The 27,630-nt window shown below is 41.7% G+C and overlaps 1 protein-coding gene and 1 long non-coding RNA gene across 4 annotated transcripts in view; one reads left to right on the forward strand and one right to left on the reverse strand.

Moving 5' to 3' along the window:
* The window catches only part of LOC116868921, a 34,424-nt gene extending 16,972 nt beyond the window's left edge, over positions 1-17,452 (reverse strand). The window contains exon 1 of the long non-coding RNA XR_004382917.1: positions 17,298-17,452. This is a non-coding gene — a long non-coding RNA (uncharacterized LOC116868921). The remainder of the gene's footprint in view (positions 1-17,297) is intronic.
* AQP4 (aquaporin 4) lies at positions 16,896-27,052 on the forward strand. Of its 3 annotated transcripts, none has more exons than XM_032859713.1 (5): positions 16,896-17,000; positions 19,967-20,381; positions 21,310-21,474; positions 21,761-21,841; positions 25,259-27,052. In XM_032859713.1, the coding sequence occupies exons 1-5, from the start codon at positions 16,969-16,971 to the stop codon at positions 25,535-25,537; spliced, it is 972 nt and encodes a 323-aa protein (XP_032715604.1). In that variant the 5' UTR covers positions 16,896-16,968; the 3' UTR covers positions 25,538-27,052. The 3 variants fall into 3 exon arrangements, with proteins under 3 accessions (XP_032715604.1, XP_032715607.1, XP_032715606.1); XM_032859716.1 differs by lacking the exon at positions 16,896-17,000 and adding an exon at positions 17,472-17,511; XM_032859715.1 differs by lacking the exon at positions 16,896-17,000 and adding an exon at positions 17,902-18,038.
* The last annotated feature ends 578 nt before the right edge of the window (positions 27,053-27,630 follow it).

Consider the following 27,630-nt stretch of genomic DNA (forward strand, 5'->3'; position numbering starts at 1 on the left):
TCCCATTCAGGTCCCTTCTTATCATCTTCTTTCCTCTACTTTTACTGTTCTTCACCCCACCCTGTGCCAACTGGGTCTGTATCACCAGTGTCACAGCGGTGACATCTAGAATCTAGTCTTCTGTACTAGTTGCACACTGCAGCCCTTCTCCTAGTCCATGATTGTTCATTTAAATAATCTTCTTCATAATACTTGTTCAGCTCCAGCTAATTCTGTTCCTATCAGGAACTGACAAATAATGTGCAACGATGGGACTCGCTGTACCTGTTACCCTTGAACTGACCCTTCTGTTGGCTGAGAATCACTTCTCCCTTTTGCTCAGTTCTCTAACTCTGGGATAATCAAGCCTGCTCCTCATACTTGCATGACTAGGTTCCCCCCTTCTCTTCCCAGTCACAGCTCCATGATACACCACGCAGAGCCTTACATGCACAATTGTGGACACCCTGGTCCAAGCTCCATACGTAGGCATCTGCTAACAGAACTTTGTTGACCACTCCAAAGTCTGCATACATCAGCTGTGCAGTCCAGGTGGGAAGACGGATGCAGAAGAAGAGCTGCATCCAAACCCTGAGAGCACAGAACTCCAGAGTCTCAGCTGAGGATGTGGTATGTGATCTAGAGGGGCTCTGATGTGCACAAGGAGGAGGACAGTGCACCAAGAGCTGGGGCAGAGCCTTCCAGAGCAGGGGCCCCCAGCAGGGACCCACTGCCTGGGTGTGAGGACAGCACTGTTGCCATTTTCATGGCTCTCTGATTTGTGTAACAGGGACCAATGGATGGCAGAACTCTAGCCTTGCAGTTGAAAAATCCAAATCCCCTTATTCCAAAATAATTAATTCTGTAACAATTTCTGTGATGCTCTATCAAATATTCCTTGATCTGTGCAGCCTGAAGGACTATTTGTTTTACCCTTCCAATGAGGTACACACAAATCTTCATTTTCCTCCCTTTTTTCATTCCCTTTTGATGTAAGGCATGTCCTCTTGATAGAAAGAATTTCCTGTACTATTTTTCCCCTTTCTCAGAAAGTGTGCCCTACCTCATCATGGAAGCAGCTGATGGTGTGCAAGGTGGATACAGAGTGGACTTTTCTGAAATTATTTACAAAATTTAATATGCATTATAAATAACATGTCAAACCAGTGATACTGTTGCATACATTGATGCTATGTAAAAATCTGAATTGATCTTATATATAAATATATGAATATAAATTTTATATATTTATATTACTTTAACATATTTAATATATTTGATTTTTAGATATTAATATATTTATATATCAACATATTAATTTATATTTGTAATATATTAACAATATATATATTTAAGATCATAGTAAGGAGTTGACTTAGATATGGCAAAATTATGAGGGTGGAATAGAAATGATAGAAATTTAGGAAACCCTATGTACAAGAGTACTCATTACAGAAAAGTACACTGTCCTTATCCCAGGTTTTTTACTTCTCAGCCTGTACAAATCTGACCCCTACAAAACTGAGCTTCCTCATCGACTCATCTCACAGAGGCTTTCAGAAGATCAATAAAGGGGCACCTGGGTGGCTCAGTGGGTTAAAGCCTCTGCCTTTGGCTCAGGTCATGACTCCAGGGTCCTGGGATTGAGCCCCACGTTGGGAATCTCTGCTCAGCGGGGAGCCTGCTTCCCCCTCTCTCTCTGCCTGCCTCTCTGCCTACTTGTGATCTCTGTCTGTCAAATAAATAAATAAAATCTTAAAAAAAAGATCAATAAAGAAATATGTGGACAAGTTATAATGTGCTTCTCTCCAAGGCTGACCTTCTTTCTGGAATCTCAGACCTCACATTTTCTGGATTCTGGTTCTTGACTTGGCCTTTCACTTCAGTAATTTCAGGATTTTCCCAGTCATTCCTATTTATTGGTTCATTCTCTCCCTCTCACTTGGTTGGATTTCCCAGTGTTCTAGAAATAAAGTTCTTCACCTACATCTTAGCTAGGAATGCCATAACAAAAGACCACATCTGGGTGGCTTAAACAACAGACATTTATTTTCTGGAGACTAGAAGGCCTACACAGGGTGTTGACAGGATTGGCTTCCATCTTACAAATGCTGTCTTCTTACTCTATCCTCACATTACCTTTCCTCTGCACCACACACAGAAAGAGAGAAAGAGAGAGATCTCTGGTGTTTCTTCCTCTTCTTATAAGGATACTAGTCCTATCGAATTAGGACCCCATCATTATTACCTCATTCCAATGGAATTACCTCTTTAAAGGCCTTAGCTGCAAATACAGTCACCTTGGAGGCTCATGGCTTCAACATACACACTTTGGGGAGGATACAATTCAGTCCATAACACTTAACCATTTTCTTCTTCTTCCTGCATGAACCAAACTAATGAAGTAATGGACACGTCCTAATGATTTCCAAGCGGAGGTTGAATTACCCACCGTGCTTTTTAAAATTAGGGAAGTCCAAGACCTATTTGAGATCTACTGAACCAGAGAAGTTTGAGAATGGGACCCAGAACTGATTTTTATACCTTCGTAGATGAATCTGAAGTCATACCTACCTATAGGACCACTGATCCACACCACCTGCCTTCACCCTCAATGTCCACTTCACTGTCCACGTCCTCCCCAGTCTCTGATTTTTCTCCTTATTATTCAGTTGAAACATTTCTTTCAAAACTATAAAATCTATAGATCACCAAATTATTTTTGTAATTGCAACATTACATAGCATTTCTTGGGTCTTTATTCTTAATGATTCTGCAACCATTGTGTGCTAGGGTATCCCTATTTCATAAAATTTTCTCCTTTTTTGTTTTTTGTGGCATTGGTCCCACTTGTTTGACAGCTCTAATTCATCTAGTAGAATGTTCTTCACCAACTCGTCTATCCATGTTCCCCAAGACACTGTCCTCAGCACGTTTTTCTTCTTTCTCTGATAGTTTCTAATCCATACCAACAACTTCAAACACTATGTATCTGAAATAATGATAAAATCTGTAGATCACTCTTATGAGCACCTTTCCCCATTAACCACTTCCAGATACACAAGTCTTCAGGAGCATCCTATTAGTTCTTCAAAGCTAGCGTGGTGTTTATTCAACAATACTGACAGATGACCCAGTGCCAGGCCCTGTGCTAGACTCTGGGGGTGCAAAGTAAAAAGCAGACAGTCTCACTTTCCTGGAACTGGTAGTTCAGTAAAGAAATACAAACCAACCACTTCAAAGCATCATAAAAATCACCATGAGCAGGGAAGCTCAGAGCGCTGAGGGACACAGCCAATCCAGATTTGGAAGGCAGGAAGGCTTCCTGGAAGCCTTATGGAGTCATATGGAAGTTGAGTTCTGAAATATGAGTGGGAGTCAATGAGAAGAAGAAGGAAGAGAAGAACTGACTGTTCTTTAATCAATTCTAGGCAGTGACATTCTAGTGACTGTCAAGCAATTCTAGACAGCCAGAATCCAACTCTTATTCCTACTTTCCCCAGTCTGGCTTGAGAGTGCCCTTGGGGACAAGCTGAAGGGCACCTTCTAGACAAAGGGCATAGTTCTCCCATTCTCCAGCATGACAAGCTTCATTGTGACCAGTTCAATGAAATCTCCCAGGACTCTGAATCTTGAGCAAAGCAAGATCATGGGAAAAGCATTTTTTTTTTTTTTTCACACACAAAGAAGATTGAGAGAAAACTGCCGGAGAGGTAGGAAAACAAACTTGAATCACTGATTTTGGGGTCATGAAGACCCTTTTTGAGACTCTGAACTCCTTGTGAGCTGTATGACCTTGGGTAGTTCCTTAATTGCGAGATGGACTAATAATCAAAGATATATCCTTAGGGTTGCCAGATAGCTTAAGCGAGCTCTCTTGTGTAAAGCACTTAGCACAATGCCTGACACATATTAGAAGGACAGGTGGTCAGTAGGTCAGGTGCTGCAGTGGGTCATGGAAGAGGAGGATTGGAGCATGTGCCCTAGCATCACACCCCAGGGAAGGCCCTGGGAATTTGAAGACAGCAATTTACAGGAAGAGATAGGGACAGAAACTAGATTGCAATGGGTACCAAAGGATAAAATATGAAAAAAGCAGATGATAAATGGTAACAATTCTTTATGGATATTTGGCTCTAATGGGGAAAATAGATTTGATGTTCTCTAGTAACTTGGAGTTGAGGAGAAATTTATTTTCATGTTTCTTTTTTCAATATGGACAATCCATAAGCATGTTTAAAAGCTAATAGAAAGAGAGGTGCCTGGGGTGCCTGGGTGGTGCAGTTGGTTAGACATCAGACTCTTGATTTCAGCTCAGGTCATGGTCTCTGGGTCATGATGTCCCCATCAGGTTCTGTGCTTAGGGAATCTGCTTGAGTTTCTCTCTCCCTCTCCTCCCCACCCACACCACTTTATCCCTGTCTCCCTCTCAAATAAGTAAATAAATATAAAGAAAGGAAGGAAGGGAGGCAGAGAGAGAGAGAAAGGGGGCACCTAGGTGGCTCATTTGGTTAAATATCCCACATTTGATTTCTGCACAGGTCATAATATCAGGGTTATGAGATCAAGCCCTATATTGGGCTCCACGCTGGGCATGGAGCCTGCTTAAGACTCTCTTTCCTTCTGCCCCTCTCCGCCCACTCATGCGCTCTCTCTCTTGCTCTGTCTTTCTCCCTCTCAAAGAAAGAAAGGAAGGAAGAGACAATATTGAATGGGAATTAAGATAAGAAAAGGGGAATAATCAATTCAATCTATAGGTCTCAGATTAAGACCTTTTCAGGGAGTCTGGGCAATCACAACTGTTTTCAGAAAGACTGAAGTATTACTTGCCTTTCACTATATGGCTTTTGTATTGTCAGTGCAAAAACAATGGAGGGTAAAACTGCTGGCACTTTGGTGTGAATGAAGACACCAAACAGTCATGGTGGTGGTTCTCTTCTTTAGCATCACACACAGTAAAATCAGTGCCAGCTCCTCTTAAGAATGTTCTTGCTGGGGCCCCTGGGGGGCTTAGTGGGTTAAAGCCTCTGTCTTCCCAGGATCCTGGGATCGAGCCCCGCATTGGGCTCTCGGCTCAGTGGGGAGCCTGCTTCCTCCTCTCTCTCTCTCTCTCTCTGCCTGCCTCTCTGCCTACTTGTGATCTCTGTCTGTCAAATAAATAAATAAAATCTTCAAAAAAAAAAAAAAAGAATGTTCTTGCTGAAGCACAAAATTACCAATTTTATTAAACCTTGACCCTTGAGCGCACATCTTTGCAATAATCCATAGGACAAAATGGGAGGTACACAGAAAGCACTTCTTTGTAGACTCGGTGTGAGGGTTGTCTTCAGGATTGACCTCGCTGAGAGTTGAATTAGACTTTTGTCATGGAATACCATTTTTACTTTCAAAAATAGGTTACAAACTGTGGCTATTTGAATGAGTGTTCAGAGGACATTGTCTTGGAAGTGAGCAAAATGAGCCTGTCACTTCCCGAAAAACTGACAGTGTTTGTTGGTAATAATATTTGAGCTTTCAAACGAAAATTATAATTTTAGGAAATTTGTGTCTGCCACTGTGAGTTCAACAGCTCTCAATACTTTTCATAATTTTCTGATGTGATTGGGGGTATATTAACGAATATGAGATTTTTTATATTATAAAATAAAATGTGCTAACATTTGGAAGACCTGCATAATTCAATTTACCAATATTTTCCAAAAGACTAGACATAATGTTTAAAATCATGCCTTCTTGGTAAAAGATTCACTCAAAGTGCAAAATGATTAATGAATTTTTAAAGTAACAGGGTATGAAAAATTCCTTAATATGACTTCAGAATTCATATTGCAGCCAATCTTTAGAAAAATAATACTTGTTGAGTTTTGGTATAATATAAAATAAAAATGCCCACAATTCCTGAAAAAGTTGATAAAACAGCCCTCCCTTTTTCAACTACATATACATGTAAGGCAAGATTCTCTTCCTGTACATCAACCAAATAGTCATTTCACAATAATTGTACGCAGAAGCAGAACCAAAAATATGGCTATCTTCTGTTAAACCAGACATTAAAGAAATTTGCAAAAGTATAAAATAATATTACTTTTTCACAATTTTTTTTTTGCTTTGGAAAATATATTTGTCTTTAAAAGTGCAATTTAATTAGCATATCCTGGGTTTATTTTTTAAGTAAATTAATATTTTTTTTAATTCTCTGTTTCAGTTGCTAATATGTTAAGCATCAATATGTACATATAGCTCACAAACCAAGAAGTTCATTGGGGTGTTCAGTACTTGTCAATTGCAAAGGGCTCCTGTGACTCAAAAAGTTTGTCCAAAGAGCTGGGAAAAGAAAGGTACCAGAGGAGGCAGGAGAGGGTGGCAGCCAGAAGTGAAGTGGAAGAATCACCCAAGACGAAGGGATACAATTTCTCCCACAGAAAACAAAGAAGGAGGAAAGGATCAGGCAGGTGCCAAGACATTTGAGGTTTGGTGTCAAGAATTTGAAGGATTTCCCATCTGAAGTCTTGTTTTTCTCTGTGATATAGGGGTTGCGTTCATCTGTGGAAAGTGAGGGGGGGTCAGGAATTTGAGGGACCCATGGGAGCAGCTGTGGAGAAAAGGAGAACCACCTGGCCAGAGCCATACAGAGGAAATGCCGAACAGCATGGGGATAGAGGTGGGGAGAACATTCCTGAACCAGCAACAACCCTATGCTCTTGACCCTGCCAAAGGAGTTGGGCAGGAGGGTACCATGAGCGGGTTTTACCATAGTTATTACATTTCTTATCCTCTTATCCATCTACTATTACAACCACACAGAAATAAGAAGAACAGTATCTCAAATACCTGTCTGTCCCCCACCACTATTTTAACAACACTAATGTTTTACCGTAAGGCAATACAGACTGAATATTTAAGGTAAGTTATTGCTAGATACTACAAAATGTCTTAAAATACCTTATTAATAGTTTTAGTCCACTCTTTATATTCTGATTTTATAAATACATAGTTTTTAATCCTACTTCCAATATTGATTTTGAAATGTGAATCTAGAAGATTTGGACAATTGACAATCACGTTGTTTTACTTTAGCTTCAGAGAGCAAACAGCTTGACTGGGGAAAACAGCCAAATGGATTTGTTTTCCTTTTCTCTTTCAAAAGATATAATATGGACTGTTGACTCAATGCATTACATAGTGAAAATCTGATGCCAAAAAAAAAAAAAAAAAAGAAATCAAAGCTCAGCTTCCTTGTCTGAAGTGAACAAATTCTAATCATGAAAGAGAAATCTTCAGAACCCAAAGTCTAGATTGGTTCATGACCCCGGTTGTGCAATTGTGGCCACCTTTAGAAGTCCGGACTCCCCAGCTGTGGAAGCACTCGCTCTACTTTTGCCACAGCTAAAGGCTCAGAGGATTACATAATACTCTGAAATGTTTGAGAAGCAATATCCCCATGTTGGGCTGAGGTCAAGTTGAGGTCCTCTCAGCTGAAGTCAAGGTCAACAACTTTCACAAGTTCTGATACTAATAATCTCTTTTTGCCTCCCTAAATATCCAATGAGCCACAGGCCACTGAGTGCAGCACTCTCTCTACTGAAAATGTGGTGCAGAATGGGAAGGGAGGCATGAGGTTTGCAAACTTTTTCTGTGAGATCGTAATGTAATATGCTATCGAAGGGTGTAATATTGCTAGCACCAAGACACTGTAGAGTTCTTTCATTTATTCCACACTACAATTTCTCATTTTGAAAATGGAATTATTAGCAATAATAATAAGTAATCATTATATTGCTCTTGCAAGTTTATAGAGTGATTTTCATATGTCCCTTTGGGTGATTAGAAAGCACACAGAAAACTGTGACAACAAAATTATGAACTATACTGAGCACATCTATAAACTCTTTGTACCTTGTTATAATGTTCTATTGTACAACCACTCTCAGACAGGGACAGGACTCATCATCATTCATTAGGTCTACACTACTGATTCACTACACTTCTTTTTTTAAATCTCTCCCAATTAAAATGAAAAGGCTAATTAAAAAAATAAGATAATCTAACCAGTTAACAAGAATAGGATTGTGTTTGTTAAAGACTATCAAATGACTCCAACTTAGCCAATTCCTCTACAAACTATTATTCTATTTTCAAAAGAAAATCAAAGCATAAACTTCCTTTCCAGTTTCTCAAATAAGTGGGACAATTTATGAAAAGGTAAACTTGTACCCTGAAAGAATTAATGTACTTCAAAAGCAGCCAACAACCCCATAGTAGATAGGAAATGTACTTATATGACATATTAATATATGACAAATCTGGTCTAATTGGTTTCTGACCTTCCAGATCACTCAAACTCTCCATTAACTCACATCTAACCAGGAAAGTAAGACTGCTTATCTCATTCACAAACAGAAAAACATGTGAAACCACTTTGGTAAACTCCTCACTCATTCATTTATTCATGTAACCAACCAAAATGTATTGACCACCTTCTTTTTTTCCAGGGTTGCATAAAAAAATAACACACATAAGATACTCTTAACTATAGAGAACAAACTGAGGATTGTTGGAGGGAGGCAGTCAGGGGGATGAGCTAAATGGATAATGGGTATTAAAGAGGGCACCTGTTATGATGAGCACTGGGTGTTGTATGTAAGTGATGAATTATTAAATTCTACTCCTAAAACCAACATTATACTGTATGTTAAGTAACTAGGACGTAAATAAAAATTTGAAATGGAAAAATAAAATAAGGGCATCTGGGTGGCTCAGTGGGTTAAGCCTCCGCCTTCAGCTCAGGTCATGATCTCAGGGTCCTGGGAATGAGCCCCGCATCAGGCTCTCTGTTCAGCAGGGAGCCTGCTTCCTCCTCCCCCTCTGTCTACCTCTCTGACTATTTGTGATCTCTCTCTCTCTCTGTATCGAATAAATAAATAAAATCTTTTTTTTAATAAATAAATAAATAAATAAAATATAAATTTGTTTTAATGAAAACCAAACAAAAAAAGAAGACAAAACTAGAGCAGTTACAAAACTCCCAATATAGGGTGCCTGGGTGGCTCAGTGGGTTAAACCCTCTGCCTTCAGCTCAGGTCATGATCTCAGGGTCCTGGGATGGAGCCCTTCATAGGGCTCTCTGCTCGGCGGGGAGCCTACTTCCGCTTCCCCTCTCTGCCTGCATTTCTGCCTACTTGTGATCTCTGTCTGTCAAATAAATAAATAAATAATATTTTTAAAAAAACCTCCCAATATATTTTATTTCACAATCAAAAAACAAAACAAAAACAAATCTAACACAAAATCTTTGTCCTAAGGAATTTTTTCTTAAGTTAGAGGCATGGACATTAACCATTAATTGCCAAACAGTGTATTTATAACTATGGCAACTGTATTTGGAAACTCCATGCACAATTCCTAGTGTTCGTTGTCAAGTACTAGTTTTAAAGCCTCTGCTTTTTGTACCTCCTTACTGAGGCACCCCATGTCTTTTGGGGGGAATTTGGGATTTACATGCTTGAAAATTGGAAAGGTACAAAGCTATTTGATTTTTTTTAAAGATTTTTATATTTATTTGAGAGAGAGGGAAAGAAAGAGGGAGCAGGAGCATGAGCAAGGGGAGGGAGAAGGGCAAGCAGACTCCTCACCAAGCAAGAGCAGAGCCCATCTTGGGGCTTGATCCCGTGACCCTGAGATCATGACCTGAGCTGAAACCAAGAGTTGGATGCTCAACTGACTGAGCCACCCAGGCACCCCAAGAAGTGTACAAAGCTATTTTAGAAGGTGTTGTAGAGAAAAGAGAAATGGTATCTAAATAAAATCAGAGGAACAAGGGTGAGTGGGTGGCTCAGTGGGTTAAATCCTCTGCCTTCAGCTCAGGTCATGGTCTCAGGGTCCTGGGATCGAGCCCATGGGCTCTCTGCTCAGCAGGAAGCCTGCTTCCCCCTCTCTCCCTGCCTGCCTCTCTGCCTACTTGTGATCTCTGTCTGTCAAATAAATAAATAAAATCTTTTTTTAAAAAATCAGAGGAACTGGGAAGTTTTTACAGAGAAAGTGAAACTGAATTTGAATTTTGAAGAACAAAATATGAGTTATCTACGCAGAGACTTCTAGCCTTCTGTTGTCTAAGCCACCCAGTCTGTGTTGTTTGTCATGGCAGCCTCCACAATCTGACACAGTCCCGTATGACTAGAAAGAGAGGGCGTCAGCAATGGCAGGAGGTGAGGACTATGTGAGTTTCTATAAAAGAGTTAGCTGCCTCTAATATTAGAGAGGGCACAGATTGCATGGAGCACTGGGTGTGGTGCAAAAACAATGAATACTGTTACACTGAAAAGAAAAAAAAAAAAAGAGTTAGCTGCCATCTTTATCAACTCTCACCCACTGAGTGTGGCCTCAGTGGCCAAATAACTCTGGGTGACTCTCCCCAATCAACCCACCTCTCCCCTTGTCATAAGATTGAGTGCTCATTCCTGGGACTTTTCATCTAAAAGGGATTATGCGAGAAGAAGAATTCTTGACGGCCACCCATCCCAGCAGCCAAGAAGCAGGTCCTGCCTCGGCTTCTGGAGCTGCCTAGGATGTGGCCCCTTGCAAGCTGGTTCTCCAGCCCCACTTCATTTCTTTGAGTCTCAATATCCTTTCAGTAAAGTCTCCCCTACTTAGGAAAAGCCAGAGTCATTTTCTATCTCAGCTAAGGTCCCTGCTTGCCGATAATTTTCATCTCCTTCATGACTGGAGAATGAGAGGGCTTACTGGGTGATGTTTAGAATCAAGTGGACTTGAGAAATTATTGATTTGCAAAACAATCAGTTGTCACTGGTGTTATCTTTCCTAGCAGTCAGTGGCCTGCATGGAAATGTGAAAGTCATAAATGCCAGACACTGTCATCCCCAAAGAGTTATTGAGACAATGAGGAGATAACATATGGGTCAGTTTCTTATTTTTTTAATGAAATTTGTCAAGACATTTTGGATTAATCCATAAAGCAAAGGTTTTAAAAACATTACTAATTGGGGCACGTGTGTGGCTCAGTTGGTTGGGCATCTGACTCTTGATTTTGGCTCAGGTCATGATCTCGGGGTCATGATCTCGGGGTCCTGGAATTGAGCCCCACCTAGGGCTCTGTTCCCCACCCCCAGCCATGCGCTTGCTTGCTCGCTATCTCTCTCTCTCTCTCTCTCTCTAAATAATTAAGCCTTTTAAAAAAATACATATTACTTCTTCCTTAAACTCTGAAGTGTGGCCTTGGAATTATCTATGCCCATTTGAAGTTTATAAAATTTTATTATTAATGTTAATACTTTGCAGTTAAGTAGCTCTTTATTTCAAAGAACAGCACATATGTTAACAATTTACTATTTCTGAATTCTTACCTGTGCTAAAAACTTCCATTCTGTAAATGGGAAGTGAGATGAAGAATACATGACTTTTTCAAGGTTTGGTCTGGATAAGTTTCTTGACTTTTTTATCATAAGCATCAGCATCATCACTATTTCCATTTATTAATTCTGTTTGCAAAGCATGTCTGCTAATATGACCTTATTGGAGCCTCATTCACTGGTTTATATATTCCATAGTGTTTTTTTAAAATGTGTCTTGGATCTACACTAGGTGCTGGAGATACAGCAATTAATTACTGAGGTTAACTAGCCACTGAGAAGACTCAGACAGTATTCCCTGCTCTCACTCTGATTCCAGACTAATGATGGCATTAAACAATAAACACACTATTCCGGCATGCTGGGCATGATTGTGTGATGGAATTTGGGGAACCAAAGTATTGTAGGGGCACACCATGGTAGAGGTGGTCCAAAACAAAAATGGGGTGAGTAGTGCATCTGGACTTACCATAACTTTACAAAAAGACAGGATGGAGATAACACTCCATTCCATTTCACAGATGAACAAGCAGCTCAGGGAGGTCAGGGGGCCCAGAGGCAATAACAGAGAAGTGATACTTCCAAACCACCAACCCTTACTCCTTTTTCCTCTCCTGCACAATCATACTGTCACCAAAATCACTGCTGTCACTTCCTCCTCCTCATCATCAGCACCATTATCATCATCATCGTTACAGTAAGGAATTTAATGGGACAAATATAACCCACAACTTCAGTTTATACCTGGAAAGAGAAAAAGAGTAAACTAGCACCAAAACACCAGCAAATGTGAAACAAAGACATTACCTAGTCATGACGTAGAGTATCACAGAGGGCAAGTTTGCAGGGGGTACATTTCCAAGAATAGATAAATGTCAAGGAGTGCTTAAAAAAGAATCAGACAGGGGCACCTGGGTGGTTCAGTCGGTTAAGCATCTGCCTTCAGCTCAGGTCATGATCCCAGGGTCCTGGGATAGAGCCCCATGTCAGGCTCCCTGCTCAGCGGGGAGTCTGCTTCTCCCTCTGCCCCTTCACACCTCCTGTGCTCACACTCTCTTTCTCTCTCTCTCTTTCAAATAAATAAGTAAAATCTTTTAAATAAAATGTATTTAAATACATTTTTATTTATTTATTTTAATATAATATTTATATTAATATAATATTTTTATTATTTTATTTATTTACTCATTAAATAAATAAATTTTATTTAAATAAATAAATTTTATGTATTGATTTGTGTACCAAAGACAGAAAAAAAAGGGAATGGAGATGCAAGGAGACCCTTAACTGGTCCCCTAAAGATGGAAGCTGGCAAAATGTGGCTACAGTATGGTCCCCTACAGCAGGCATACAGACTAAGGGGGAGCTAGAGAGAACAGTTGGGTAAGGGGAAACCATGATGAGAACTGCCACCTAGAAGAGGCTCTGCGATTTTCTTCAGATGCACATTTCTTCCAATTGTATGAATGTTAAAAAACAAAAACAAAAACAAAAAAAAATTAAAGGTCAAAGGGAAGGACCTATGATGATTTAAGGAAGGACCTATGATGATTTAGGAAGGTAGAAAGAGCAAATTTTGTCTGAATTATTAAAAGTTTTATGAGAACAAGGAACGTTCTCTGAAAGTCAGACCACATTGTGGTCAAGATTATGACCACTTCTGCTCCTTTCTTAGAAAATGTTCTGTTTCCAGCATTACTCCAAAGTATTTTTTAATGCCTACTGGTTTTGTCAACTCCCCCGTCACAGCTCCCTTGTGCCCCAAATTATAAACATCTTGCTCTTTCCTTGAAACTGGGAATATCTTGGTTCGGCTATTAAAAACATGAGGATTCTGAGACTTCCTATAGGATAACAAGTGATAATTATCACCCAAATATGGGTTTACCTCTTCAGAGGTTCAAATTGAATTTAAATGTTGGTACAATTACTATTACAGACTGCACTTCGACGATCAATCATTTAAAATATTTTGGTGTGACCCATTAGATCCCAAAGTCTTTTGCTTTCCCAGAGAACTGGTTTTCCACTGAGGGTATCTGAGTGGCCTTTGAAATGCCCAACCAAATTGTGAACTGTCATAAAAGCTGGGGTAAGAGATAAGGGGTAGGAAAAGGTTCCAGTCACCCAGACACATTTCTGCTTTTTTGTGCAAGCTTCAGATGAAATACAGTCACTCAATAAAGTCCTTCTGTTTCTCTTTCCCTCCCTCCCTCCCTTTCTCCCCATTCGTCCAGAGAGGGGAACCCTAAACCCTTTGGACCCCTGCCAACAGCACCAAAAGAATCTGTTGACCATTTTCCCAGGGAATTCCTGCCTTAAATGTCAGCAGAGTACAACTCCCCAGCCAAAGCAGAGTCTGCCTGGACCTGAATCAAGGAAAATGTGCCTGCTATACCAAAAGGGAAGACCTGGATCCCTGGGGCATGGGGACGGGGAGAGAAATTACCTATGACAGTTTCCATGTCCATTGGAAACACCCCCAGTTCCCTCAGATTCACCCTCCTGAGAGATGGGAGATGAAGGCTTGGGTTCCTTGCGGGTTCTTTGATTATTTTTATTTCCCTCTTTTGGTGGCAAACTGTATTTCTGGAAGCCACTCTGAATGGCAGCAGTAAGGCAACATCTCTTTGACAAGGGAACAAAGCTCGATTAAAGCCCTTTGTTGTGGGGGTTCTGGTTGTGGCTCCTGCTGTTGTTCTGTTTATTTGTTGGTTTTTAATGAACATCCTGATATATAAGTGCTCTGGGGGGAATTCATGATGCTGAGACTCATGAAAAGCAAAATAAGATTTATGACTTGCGATTGAATCTGCCCCACCAGCCTGGAGACACTTCCCGTCTGGTATTGAGGCATTGCTGGTGTGTTTTATCCTTTTGTGTTACTTCAGTGTCTGAATACATGAAGAAATATTAAAAGTTCCGAGGGCAAAGGTGGGGGAAGGAGTCCACAAACCCCAAAGAAATACATTAGCACCAAAAGAAAACAGTATGGTGTGTTACATAAAAAATTCGGAAGCAAATTGGGTCCATCAGCTGGGATTGGCTGAGTACTCTTGAAATTTTCATTTACTCTTCTCTCATTTTTCTCCTGGAACACTGATCTTAAATTAATGTGCCATGTTACGATCCTCCCTCCAAAGATCAGACCACTGTACAATAAGAAAGTCAAAAAGATGTAATCAGTAAGTTGTGACTCCATTTTTTTTTTTTAAAGGAATTATGCCCTTTTCAAGTTACCAGTGGGGGGCGGGGACTAGATTCCAGGACGCCCCTGGGTGGCTCAGTTAGTTAACCGTCTGCCTTCAGCTCAGGTCGTGATCCCAGGGTCCTGAGATGGAGGGTCCTTGGTCAGTGGGGAGCCTGCTTCTCCCTCTCCCTCTGCTGCTCTCCCCGCTTGTGCTCTCTCATGCTCTCTCTCTCTCTCTCTCAAATAAATAAATAAAACCTTTAAAAAAATTTAAGATTCCAGATCTCATTTGGCCCTGAGCCCAGGCCAGTTCCAAACTGATCGACTTAGGGCGCCTGGGTGGCTCAGCGGGTAAAAGCCTCTGCCTTGGCTCAGGTCATGATCCCAGGACCCTGGGATCGAGCCCTGCATGGGGCTCTCTGCTCAGCAGGGAGTCTGCTCCTCTTCTCTCTGCCTGCCTCTCTGCCTACTTGTGATCTCTGTCTGTCAAATAAATAAAATCTTAAAAAAAAAAACAAAACTGATCGACTTAGAAGCTGTTCTTCGCATTCACCAAGGCTTTCACTTCATATTCCCCACACCACCCCCACGAGCACATCAAAGCTGTTTTCTTCCATCATTATCCTGCCTGCATCGCCCCAGAAAATCCTACTGGAAATGCTGTCCCTAGTCCAAAGAAAAGTCAGGCAAGCAGCAATTTTGGACAAGACTGGAAAGGTTGCCGGAGAATCGGTAACACTGCCTCAAATATTTAAAAAGACAGTAAGTAATACCTGATAAGAAAAACTACCTCCAGTAGGTGAAGGGTTAATCCCTGGTCAATTTTCAGCCACTCTGCTGAGAGTACTAATAAGTGCTTGAGTTGGTGCCAATGAGGGTGGCCCTTCCCTTGATGGGAATAGCCATCCCTTAGGAACTGACTGTCAACACATGCTACCAGGACAGTGATCAGCCAGCCAGAAGAAAGGGAAAGAGTCTGAGAAACCGTGGCAACCAAGTTTGCTGGCACTTTGTAAAATGGTGACGGGAACTTGCCACGGCCAGGGAGTGAATGCTAATGAGCCTAGGGCAACCTGCAAAGAGTGGGCCTGAAAAACGTCCTCTCAGTGATCGGTGGCCCCAAGGGAACACCACTCATGGTGGATTCCCGTGGAGAAGAGAGAAGACCATGGGCTTCATTCACAAGAAAGAACCTAAACACTGCAGAGTCTGTCCTTGGGTTCATAGACCTCAGAGTCACTTCTGACTCTGTGGTCGTAGGGTCAGAGCGATTAGCCCTTCTGTCTAAAAAATGGAAGTTTTCAAATTTTTTAAAAATATTTGTGAGCCGGTTCTTTTTTAATCGTACTCTAAAATCTGAATGATTAAGGGCTTTAAGAATCAACATCAAATTGTTTACATGTTCTTTGTGAATTCACATCAATGACACCTTCCCCCTCTGGACAGAATTTATTCCTACCTTCAGGGAGCACATTTTAACAAGGCTAATACCCTAAACCCCCACCCCATGGACAACCATACTGTGCAACCACATTCTTAAGGATGTAAAGTCAACAACGCTTGAGAGAATAATAAAATGTTCCTCCGAAATTCACACTCAAAATTTTCATCCCTCTCTAATGGCTCTTCACCCATTCCCAAATCCCAAGTCCCCAAACAAGACGAGAAAACAGAAAATCATAGTTGTGATGCATTCTTCCGAATCAGGCCCCACAAATGATGTCGTCAGTCTTGTCCCTAGGTTTGCAGATATTAAATTTGCGTTCCATTTCCAAAAATTTTATCCCCACCCAACCTCCATATTTTTAAATTTGCTACTTCTTACTCAACAATTGTTATTAACGTAACAGTCAGTGGAGCACCCTGGAATAGTCTTATTTCCTATTTTTCCTATTTTCCTATTATCCAAATCAGTGTTACCCAGCTACAAATGGACTTATCTACTGTACTTAAAACGCTACTTCTCAGATCAAAAACTTCAAAAGAAGCCACTGGAAATTCAGCCTCTCAAAAGCAAATGTACTACAGCCCAGATCTCAACCCATCTCAACTGCTGGATAACACAAATCTGTTTTCTCATAGGTGCCCAATTTCAACTACGACACATAACCAAACAAGACAAATTCTCAGCAATCCATTGTGGTGAGAAGAATCGAAATAAAATTGGGGGAACTCCTCAGTTTCAAAGATTACCAGCTAAAGAAATGCAATGTAAGCAAACATTTTGTGTTCCTGAAATGCCCTGTGTCTCGGGTGATCAGGTAGAGAGAAGTTATTTCAAGTTCAAATATAACTTGACGATTGCCACATGGTGCAGAGTCTTTCCACCCCTACACTCCAAAAACCCAATCAGACAAGTGGCCGTAATCTGACTCCCAGTGCACTGGGAGCTGCAGGGCAGGCAATGAGAGCTGCACTCTGGCCAGGGAAGGCATGAGTGGCAGACCCGCAGCAAGGCAGTGGGGGTAAGTCCTTCTTTGCCTTAAGGGAACAAAGCGCGGGGCCAAAAGATGAAACTCTTTTATTATATATATATATGTGTCTTCTCAGACAGAATCTAGAAGGCAACTATAGGGCAGGTAGGTGATTCTTTTAGATCTGGGTACTTGGCATAATCATAAGAGAGGCATAGGGAAGGGAGAAGAAGAAAAGGATGCTTTGTTGCAAAATCCTCCAAATATCTGAGACCTGTGCATGCACAGGGAAATTACCCTATGGAAGGAAATCTATCTGCAGTATTTTTCATCAGAAAAATTACTCACCGGGAGGCTCAGCTGTCCAGAAGTGGATCAGGCTGTGTGCTCAGCTAGAAAGTAATGTGTCTGGTTCAGTACAACGCGGACACATCAACAAACCCCCTTTCTTCTGGGGCGAGAGAAGCACAACAAATAGTGTTGATCCATTTTCGGAGAGTGTGAACGCATAAAGGAGCGTCGCCGGTAATAACAGGAGCCATGACAGACTCTGCCTGCCGAGGTGAGCGCTTGGAAGGTCAGGGGTATGTATGTGCTGCCTGGCAACTCTGGGGTTCGCAGCTAACGGAGGCTGTTCGCTCTGCCCTGGAAAGACATCAGATTCTGTGGGTTTTCCAAAAAAAGCTAAAACACTGTTTAGGAGTATATTTATCTATTGGGGTTTTAAATTTTTTTTTATTTTTTGATGTTGTTTTAATTTCTCTGGCTGATGAAAATTTGAAGCTGAAAGAGCAAGTGAGTTTCTTAAATTAGTTCTCTGGAGAGGCAGGAGAGAAGAGGCAGGGAGATAGAACTTGGGGGGCTGGGGAAAGTGAGGGAGCCGGAGTGTAGCCAGGAGGCGGCCTTTTGCCAGAGCCCGCCTCTCCTGGTGAACCTTGCTGTTGAAAAGGGACCTGAGGTGTCCTGCCCACCAGCCTCCTTGGCTTTGTGCTTTGTCCTCTTCCTTTTTCCCACTTAATCCAGCCATAGACGACCAGCACCTGTGGTAGCCCCTTTGCCCCTCGCCTCTGGCTGCAGCCAGGGCTGCTGGTGAGTTCAGAAGCCCCATTCCTAGCTTCTTTTCAATCTGTGAGTTCTTTAAGTTTCTCCCCCTTGGGGATATTTTTAATGTCTCCCTCAGGGCATGTTTCCTGCTCCATTCCAAGGGCTGTTTTGGCTCTTTATTTTCTCTTTCTCTAGGGAATATGATGCCATTGTCCTCTCAGCTGGGCTTTCTTGTAATTACTTAGAGGAGTTCACAGCCAGGGGACACCTAGGACAGGCAGAGCAGGCTGTGCCCCCTCCGGAGCCACCCGGTTTGCGCCAAAAATGGGTTTCTCCTTCAAACTCGGGAGCAAAGCCCGGTATCAAACCAGAGGCTGAGCTGAGATCCTAAAGGTCAAGGGAGAATTCCCTAGCTCTTTTGGCCCAGCATTTCCCCACTGCTCATCCAGAACCCAGGCTGGGCATGGGGTGGGGGTGGGAAGTGTTCCTCTTCCTTATACATCAAGGGAAAAGCTGTAATAACTCTAATCCGTTCAAATACCTGGCTTTCTCGCCTAACTCTTTTTTCATAGCCCTCTGGTGATGAGTGTTTCCACACTCCTTTCCTCTCACCGCTATCACTGGCAAAGGATAAGGCCAAATGCCTTGAATAATGGGGTAACTAGAGTAATTGTCCCCCACATTGGGAATTCTAGCCATTTCTTACCCAAACCAGCAGTTGGCATTAATATCCTCAAACCCGATCCCTTCTCAGTTCCGAAGATCCTCGGACACTTAAGAGGAAAACAGATTGGAGGAAGAAAGTGCTTGCCGCACCCCACCCTCCTCCCCGCCCCAATACACACACAAGGTCCCCGCCGTCTTTCTGGGCCACGCAGGAGGAGGAGAAGGCCGCCAAGAAGACGCGGGGGAACAGCCAGTCCCCGTGCAGCCTCCTGCTCCGAGGGCCACTGCCCCCTGCCCGGCACCCCCGGTCCCGGAATTCGGCTGCCCCCGGAGGGCGCGGACCAGGTGCCCGGGGCGTCCACACCTGCCTGCAGGGTCTCTTTGGGGAAGCATGTCTGAGGGGTCACGTCGGGGGTCGAGAAAGGGTCGGGCACAAGATGGGACTGTCCCCCAGGCTTCCAAAAGCTCGGCGGAAGCCAGGATGCAGCTGCGGCTGCCGGGACGCCTGGGACAGGGGCGGGCGGGGGCGGGGCCGCGACTGTTTGTCCACCTGGCACCCGCGCGGGGGTGGCCGCTCCCCCCGAGCCCGAGGCTGACACGGCCCAGCGCCGCGCGCCCAGGTCCGCCAGGGAGACGGAGAGCGTGTCCCAGTCGCCGCTCCGGCCCTGGCAACTCCCACCGCCCCTGCCAGTCACCCTGAGCTCCCCTCCCCGGAACGACCCGGCCTCTCCAAAGACCAGCTTCAGCACCCCGGCCTCCTCGCGCGCCTGCTCCCGAAATCCGCAGTCTCTGCTGGGGAAGAGGAGCGTCGCGCTCCACAAATCCATTTTCAGAATGCCATTTTGCGCAACCAAGGGCAAAACGGCAAAACGGCAAAAAACAAAACAAACAAAAAAACCCTCCCGTTTTGTGTGTGTATTGCTTTACGTTCAAACTATAAATGGCATGTTAAAAGTACAGTGAAACTTAAAAACTTACTCTGAGGGAATTAACTCTTGCTCTCAAGTACATGTATTCCCTTCTTCGTTCTTTAAGAAACTGAAGAAACCGTATTTCCCTTTCTGGGCGCTCATCGGTGCTACTGAAAGAGCTTTGACTACTAAATAGGAGGCGGCCAGCGTCACCATTTGACTGTTAAGGAGACCATTAATTAGGAAGGTTTCCTGGAAGCATTCTTTCTTGATATGCAAATAACCTTTGAGAGGGCCATTCCCCACAGACGGGCAAGATTACAGGTACGCCTGGAGTCTTCACCCAAATTCGTGAACCCTGCTTTGGTAAACTGATACCATTTGTTTTCTTTTCAGTAAGTGTGGACCATTGTGTAGAAGAGAGAACATCATGGTGGCCTTCAGAGGGGTCTGGACTCAAGCTTTCTGGAAGGCAGTCACAGCAGAATTTCTGGCCATGCTCATCTTTGTTCTCCTCAGCCTGGGATCCACCATCAACTGGGGGGGGACAGAAAAGCCCCTACCTGTCGACATGGTTCTCATCTCCCTTTGCTTCGGACTCAGCATTGCAACTATGGTACAGTGCTTTGGCCACATCAGCGGCGGCCACATCAATCCCGCTGTGACAGTGGCCATGGTGTGCACCAGGAAGATCAGCATCGCCAAGTCTGTCTTCTACGTCACAGCCCAGTGCCTGGGTGCCATCATCGGAGCCGGGATTCTCTACCTCGTCACACCTTCCAGTGTGGTGGGGGGCTTGGGGGTCACCACGGTAGCATCTTTGGCTCTTATTTTCAAACTAGGACTCCAGGCTTCTTGCAGACCCCTGCTACATGACACCCCAATAGCCTGAGAGAATTTCCTAAAATTGCTAATTTCTTCTTAGAAGATTTCTGATGACTCTTGATACGCTTGAAAACTCATCCCAGCAACACTGATTGTATCTATATATAATCATTGTTCCTCATCTAGTGACTTGAATATTATTAGGCTAGGTGGCACAAAAATTGTGGGGTTTTTTTTTCCCCTCGCTCTTTCTCCCATCCGAGCAACTATACTAGACTATATATTTAGCTTAAGGCATTTTTTATTACAACTATTTGTTGGTGCACTAGCAGAAGAAACAATTTTGTTTCCTATCACATTCATGAGATTTAAAGTGATCTACATCAAGGGCCACACTTAGAACAATAAATTGGCACTTGATCCTAGTTTTGTCCTTAACTGGTTAGGAACATCAGTTGTTAGCTCAGCACCAGGATTGATTAAAAAAAAAAAAAAAACCCACACACAGTTTAAATTGTAATTGAAATGTATATTAATTAATTTAAACCTAATTAATGGATTTAATCATTGCCTTATAAAATTATAAATTCTCAAGAAACTCCTTTATAAGTTAAGTGCAGCAGTGGCACACTTTTGCTTCCTTTGTAGAAAAGAACATTCAGCACAAATTCCCGCTTGGTCATTTTACGAGTAATTAACTATCTGTGATGACCCAAAATGAGTGGAAATGTATTCCTTTTTTTTTTTTTTTTCTTTTTTTGGAAGCAGGGGGAGCATCTCACTTGTGGGGTAGAAGAGATGATTCAAATTAACCATTGCTTTTTCCAGTGATGAAGTATGCCTTTCACTATGATATGTTATCACAGAAAATATACTCATGCTTCGATTCAGATGGAGCATTTTTCTCTTTCTAGGTTCATGGAAATCTTACCGCTGGTCACGGTCTCCTGGTGGAGTTGATCATCACATTTCAGTTGGTGTTTACTATTTTTGCCAGCTGTGATTCCAAACGGACCGATGTCACTGGTTCAGTAGCTTTAGCAATTGGATTTTCTGTTGCAATTGGACATTTATTTGCAGTAAGTTTCCAAGTCCATTTAAATAATTGACTCATTTCATTTACCCTCACCCTAGAGCTGGCTTAAAGATGTTGTGTTTTACAGCTGTAGTCCTTTAGTATCCAGCCACGTCTGTCCATTTTAGGTGATTATTTTGTTAACTTTGTGATGAGAAATGTTGATATAGCTGCTAACATCTTGACAGTTCCTCTAACTGACTTGGCAAATAGTAGCAAATTGCAGAGAACACTTCCTGCTACTAGTCCCATCTCAGCAATGTCTGAAGCTGTTTTCTTTTCTCCTGTAGATCAATTACACCGGTGCCAGCATGAACCCCGCGCGATCCTTTGGACCTGCAGTTATCATGGGAAATTGGGAAAATCACTGGGTAACCATCATGTTGATAATTCCTGTGCTCCTACAGTTGGGGACAATTACCCACAGAGCTCTTTTTTTTTTTTTCTTTGCTTGCCAGTTTTCTTACTCCCTTCCAACCTTGACTCCCCACTTTCCTACACCTTTCATAGAGACCAGGGAGAGACTAGCCCAGATTTACTATAAAACATCATATCTTATATCTATTCAGGGCCTTCCATAATAGTCTTTCTTTTTTAATCAGCACTGCTCTGGGCACTGTATCTGATAGACTTACCTATGGGGAACAAGCAAAAATCAGGGTGTTTGGTGAATATGGGGTTTCAATCACTGAAACTAAAGCTTTCCTGGCAATAACAAAATATACACTTGCAAAAAAATTAAAAAAAAAAAAAAGAAGAAAGAAATGCTTAAAAGCACTGTCCATGAACCCAATTAATAGTATGTGAGCTGGAAGCATTTGAACTGCAGATGGAGAGGAATAAATGATGCAAGTGTTTATGCCGTTATCACCATAACCATAGCTGAAACATCAATGACTTTCTGAAGAAGCATGCTTTCCAGTCTCGTGGCTAACCTACTTATTTATGGGGTGGCAGGGCTTCCAGAACATAAGGATGTCCATTTCCAAATATCGCAATCCATTCTATTTCAATTGTTTCTTACAACACAGGAACTTAAATCCGTTAAGTGAATAACAAGGCAGTTTTAAGGCTACTCCTAGACTAACTTAAAATTACCAGTAAAAACAGGAGACTTATGTAAGCCAGCCTCAGGTAGGGCTGCCTTTGATTGTCATTGATGTGCTGTGAAGGCTATTTTAACAAATTTTATTTTTAATTCAAGAATATACCTATATGTCACTTGTGTTTTAATTTCATTCATACAGCCGTTATTGACCCAGTTACATCCTCTCAACCGCAGTGCACGTTACAAATGAGAGGAAATCCCACCACTACTACCGACATTCGCTGCTCAGAAAGTGTACTGAGCCTTTAGACGTAATTTCAATCCTCAAAGAATGAGAGTCAGTGCTCAAAAGCCCAATTTTGGACCCAACCATGCAAAGAATGTCAATATATACCATCCACGGGATTGGTCATTTTGCCACTGATATTTCCATTTATGTCTCAAAATTTGCCATATTAACAGGAATGGAAATTTTTAAGGGGCAGTATATAGTTATTTATGGTAAAAGTACAACTGTAAGTTCAACTTTCTTAAATTCAAACTATTTTTACAATTACAATTTAGACAAATAGCAAGTTGAAATTAATATTTCAGTTATGAGGACTTTAAAATGTGGGTGAAAGTATATATGTTTACTAATTACCTAGTGGTTGTGGTAGGCTAGCTAAAATTCGACTAGTAGGAAACTTCTTAACTTGTTGACTGAATTAAAGGTTTCCCCTTATTGCTATTTTATAACAAACTTGATCCCACTGAACACAAAGGCCCATTCTGTAGCAATAGGTGTGTGGATTTTAGAACTAATTTACAGCATATTTACAGACAGAGAGCTTGACTGATAGACTACAATAACATCAAAATGTTAATGGTGAGTTTTCTAGATAGTGTAATGACACTGTTTCAGCTTTCCTCTTCGTACTTTCCATATATCTATATTTTTATCAAGAAAAATTATTTACCTTTATAAATTTTGAAAGTCCTTTTAAAGTATGTTATGACTTTTGTTTGGGAATAACACTTGAAACTGAGATTTGGTTTTTTTGGGGAGCATGTAACTAGATGTCTTCTGCGTTGGAGTTTTGGGGATGCATTTAATTAATTATTTAGAAGACCTTTGCCTCCCTTGTGGGAGTCGTAGCATGGGGACTAGAACATATCTAACCATCAGAGGGCAAAGACACTTAAAGGAGGGATCTAGTTTCTTCTCTGATTGGGCAGGGAGAAGGTCAACTTTTACACGGTTTCTTTCTGTTCAAGACAAGGAGCTTGGTCCTTGTAACCACCCTACTGAGAGTTTCCATGTGAAGTATATGAGATCAGCAACAGCTCAAATTTTGAATTTTCTTTAGAATTATCAATGAGGATGCTACATGAAATTCACTTACAGAGTGTCTTAAGCCAGAAGCATTCCTTCTATTTTTTTTCAATTGAGAAAAGGGGAGTCTCCTAAAAAGCAGGGCAGTAGTTCAAAAAAGAAGTTTAAACTCACACAGACCCGAAATCCTAGCTCAAGCACTTGGTAAGCATGAAATCCTAAGCAAGCTTCTTGCCCTCTCAAGGTGTCCGTTCCTTACCCATAAAATCAGGACAATAATCATATCTACCTCAAAGGTTCCTGTTGGAATCACGGGAGTTAATATAAGAAAAAGACTAAGTACAGCTGGCTCAGTAAACGAGGTTTCCATTGCTCCTCTGAATCTATTGAATGAATGTATGCTTTTCTGCCGCATATATGTACTCCAAGTAAATGTTGAAGTTTACCAAAACTTAACATTTAGTTTACTCTAAACACAATAACGGTATGATAAAAAGCTTCCATTTGTTGAATGAAAAATCCTATAGAGTTGCTAATCCTCAACTAACCATCACCCATAAACAAGGTACTGGGTTTTTTTCACTTAGTGACCATGGTAGGAACCATGAGGATGAAAGAAGGGAAATAAACAAATCATGAGGTTTTCAATTAAATCAAATCACCAGATTTTAGGGAAGGAAATCATGTAACATACAGGAGATGACTTATCGCCAGCCTATTCACATACAACTTTATATTGTCTAGGAAACATGGAATGGAGACAGTTGCTATGAAATTGGAAGGAATAAGTACTTTACAAGGATTATTTCCATTGAATTTTTAAAACCCATGAGGTCTGCATTATTATAATCCCCACTTTGCAGATGAGGAAATTAAGGTTTAAGAAGTCATGTACTGATGCAAGAACTCACCAGATTGTTGAGTGGTGGAGCTGGGAGTTGGGATTCCATCCATCACACTCTGCTGAATAACTAGATCTCAAACAATAACATCTGTGTGTTGATTGCAGTTAGGTGGGAAACCAACGTAAGATGGCAATATTAAGAAAATAAGAGAAATACTCTCCAGAAATTCTTTTTTTTTTTTCAGTTGAAGAACTCTTAGTGCACACTTAATGTGCCGTTCCCCCCCAAAAAGGAGCTATCTCAACTTTAAGGATTATCAAGAAATGGAAAGGAAATAACTAGTAAAAGCAAGAAAAGCAAAAACAGCCTTTCCCTGTTTTCCGTTCACATGTTATTTAGCAGTTTACGGATTTCTGATGTGCAGATGATATATTTTCTTAATATTCTTTCCAATCCTACTTTCTTCTGCACAGCACATTGGCTCCCTTAATGTCATCCAGCTAAGCTCTAGATTCGTGAGTTGTTCAAAGGAATAGTTTTCCTCCACTTTCGCTCCATAACTCTTCCATCTTTTCCCCAGATATATTGGGTTGGACCGATAATAGGAGCTGTCCTCGCTGGTGGCCTTTATGAGTACGTCTTCTGTCCAGATGTTGAACTCAAACGTCGTTTGAAAGAAGCCTTCAGCAAAGCTGCCCAGCAAACGAAGGGGAGCTACATGGAGGTGGAGGACAATAGGAGTCAGGTAGAGACTGACGACTTGATCCTAAAACCCGGAGTGGTGCACGTGATTGACATTGACCGGGGCGAGGAGAAGAAGGGGAAAGACCCATCGGGCGAGGTGCTGTCTTCAGTATGACTAGAAGATGGCACTGAAAGCAGACAGGAACACTCAGAACGGTCCTCAGATTTCCTTCCACCCATTAAGGAAACAGATTTGTTATAAATTAGCCATGCGCAGGGTTGTTTTCTCATGTCTTATTATTCAGGGTAGATAAGAATATTTCTTTGTTCCACCAAGGAGGAGTGGAAGAAACCTATTGTGAATTCCAAATCTAAAAAAGAAGTCTTCCTAAAGTGTCCCCAAAGCAAATATGAATCCAGCGAATCCTGCTGCCATCCATGATAATCACTTTAAAATGTCGATCAAGATTTGGTTAAGTCTTGCCTGGCAGAATTTAGAGACATACCTATCAGCTTAATCCTCCTCTACCATGGCCCTGGGATTGTTGATCCTTGTTTGAGTATTTATTCCATTAAGTCAAGTTTTTCAATGGCAAGGGACAGCATGTCACAGAGTCATGCACATTCAAGAGAGGAAATATAACATGCTCTTTTATGAGCAGTCCCTTACTGTGAACTACCTCAGCAAGACAACATTAACAAGGGTCATTGTTAATGAATTGTTTCCATTTTATATATGTCAAATACCCAACTTTCAACCTGAACTCCAAATTCATAATATTCCTTCCTCTTCCTCAGTGCCCAAGGTAATGCGGACCGAAAGCCCAGAAATCTGAAGAATGTTCAGACACCCTGAATATTTATTGTTTCCACCTAATAAAACATCCAAATCATAAGAAACAGCTATTAAGACAAACAGGACAAATAGACTCATATGATCTTACTAGAGTGGAGGGAAAATTGCCATTCTAAAAAAATCATAAGGAAAAAGGAATCTACATTCTGGAATCAAATAGTTGATCTGTTTTCAGTGCCCATCCTCAAATACATCACATGAGGTTAACAATCGAAGCATTTAACCACTTAACCATGTTGCTTATTTTTTTAATTTATTGGCAAAACGGGGGGTTTTGTTTGTTTGTGACTTTGGTTGTCTATATTTAAACATTAGTTGAGATTTCTTTTTGATAACAAGAACATAACTAGCTGAATCCTAACTTTTTGTTATTAAGCTCTGCTCACTCTGGAAGGTGTTAGGTGGGGCCCTGCCCGGCCCCCATTTCTGCTGCTCTCTCACTTCTCATAGGTTCGTTGATAGTCTTCAGTGTGGCGTGTGATGGTATTTTAATGAATGAAAATGCAGGAGAAACAAGGAAGGCCATGGTTGCAGAGTGCAAGGGTGAGGATATGAGAACACTCCATACGCAGAGCGGACTAGATAACTGATCTTTCATTTTTAGAGATACTGTACCTAGGAACCCAACACTGTTTTTAAGCATTTTTATTACTAACTCATGTATTTGTTGAGACCTGTCGTTCTTCCTGAACGGCTGTGCCTAGTTAGTAGAATGGTCTCTGGTAATCCCAGTCTCTATCCTCTTAACCACCCAGGCTAGACTTTGTCTTAGACAAAGAGCTGCAAATGACAGTTTAACTGAAAACACAGCTAGTAGGGAAGCAAAAACCCAGCCCTGCAAAGAACGGCTTGAAAATAAGCTGATAATCAAGGGCTTTCTTCTCCCACGCACGGCTCCAAACATGTGCCACTTTTTAGTGTTAGTGGCAGGCGCATGTCTGTGGCAGTGACATAATGGACCACTGTTCAACCTAATCGGTGCTAAGAAAGTAATGCTTGAGGTCCCCAGGGAGTCACCACACTAGGGCAATGCCTGGGAGCGCCACTGGTAGTTTTCATGGCAGATTCCTAAACCCCAGGCCACTTGCTCAGATGTGTGGCCCGCCACAGTCTCCAACCAGGGAGACCCATGGATCATTTCCTGTTTGGGGAGGCATCTATAGGAAACAGGGTGAGATTCTCATGATGGTTTATGCCTGTCTTTTCAAATGTTTGCACAGTATACCACTAAAGGCTGAAAATCGGGGGTGGGGCGTGGGGGGGGGGCGCTGATGTAAGCTCAAAAGATAATGCTATCAGCCAGGTCAAATATGTCAGCTCAGCAGTTACGTTAACAAGCATAAGTTTAAAAGATTTCTTTAATATGCTTACAATTTGCTGGCTTACAATCCATTTTATTCAGCCATATGGTT

The sequence above is a fragment of the Lontra canadensis genome, unplaced genomic scaffold (genome assembly GCF_010015895.1).
Source record: "Lontra canadensis isolate GAN:19392208 unplaced genomic scaffold, GSC_riverotter_1.0 scaffold17, whole genome shotgun sequence".
Lineage (NCBI taxonomy): Eukaryota > Metazoa > Chordata > Mammalia > Carnivora > Mustelidae > Lontra > Lontra canadensis.

Excerpts from the sequence above, each read along its gene's own strand:
- AQP4 (XM_032859713.1), top strand. The coding sequence starts at position 16,969 with ATGAGTGGCAGACCCGCAGCAAGGCAGTGGGG. Across the intron at positions 17,001-19,966 it reads CCCGCAGCAAGGCAGTGGGG|TAAGTGTGGACCATTGTGTA; the intron begins GTAAGTCCTTCT and ends TTTTCTTTTCAG. Across the intron at positions 21,475-21,760 it reads CAATTGGACATTTATTTGCA|ATCAATTACACCGGTGCCAG; the intron begins GTAAGTTTCCAA and ends TTTCTCCTGTAG.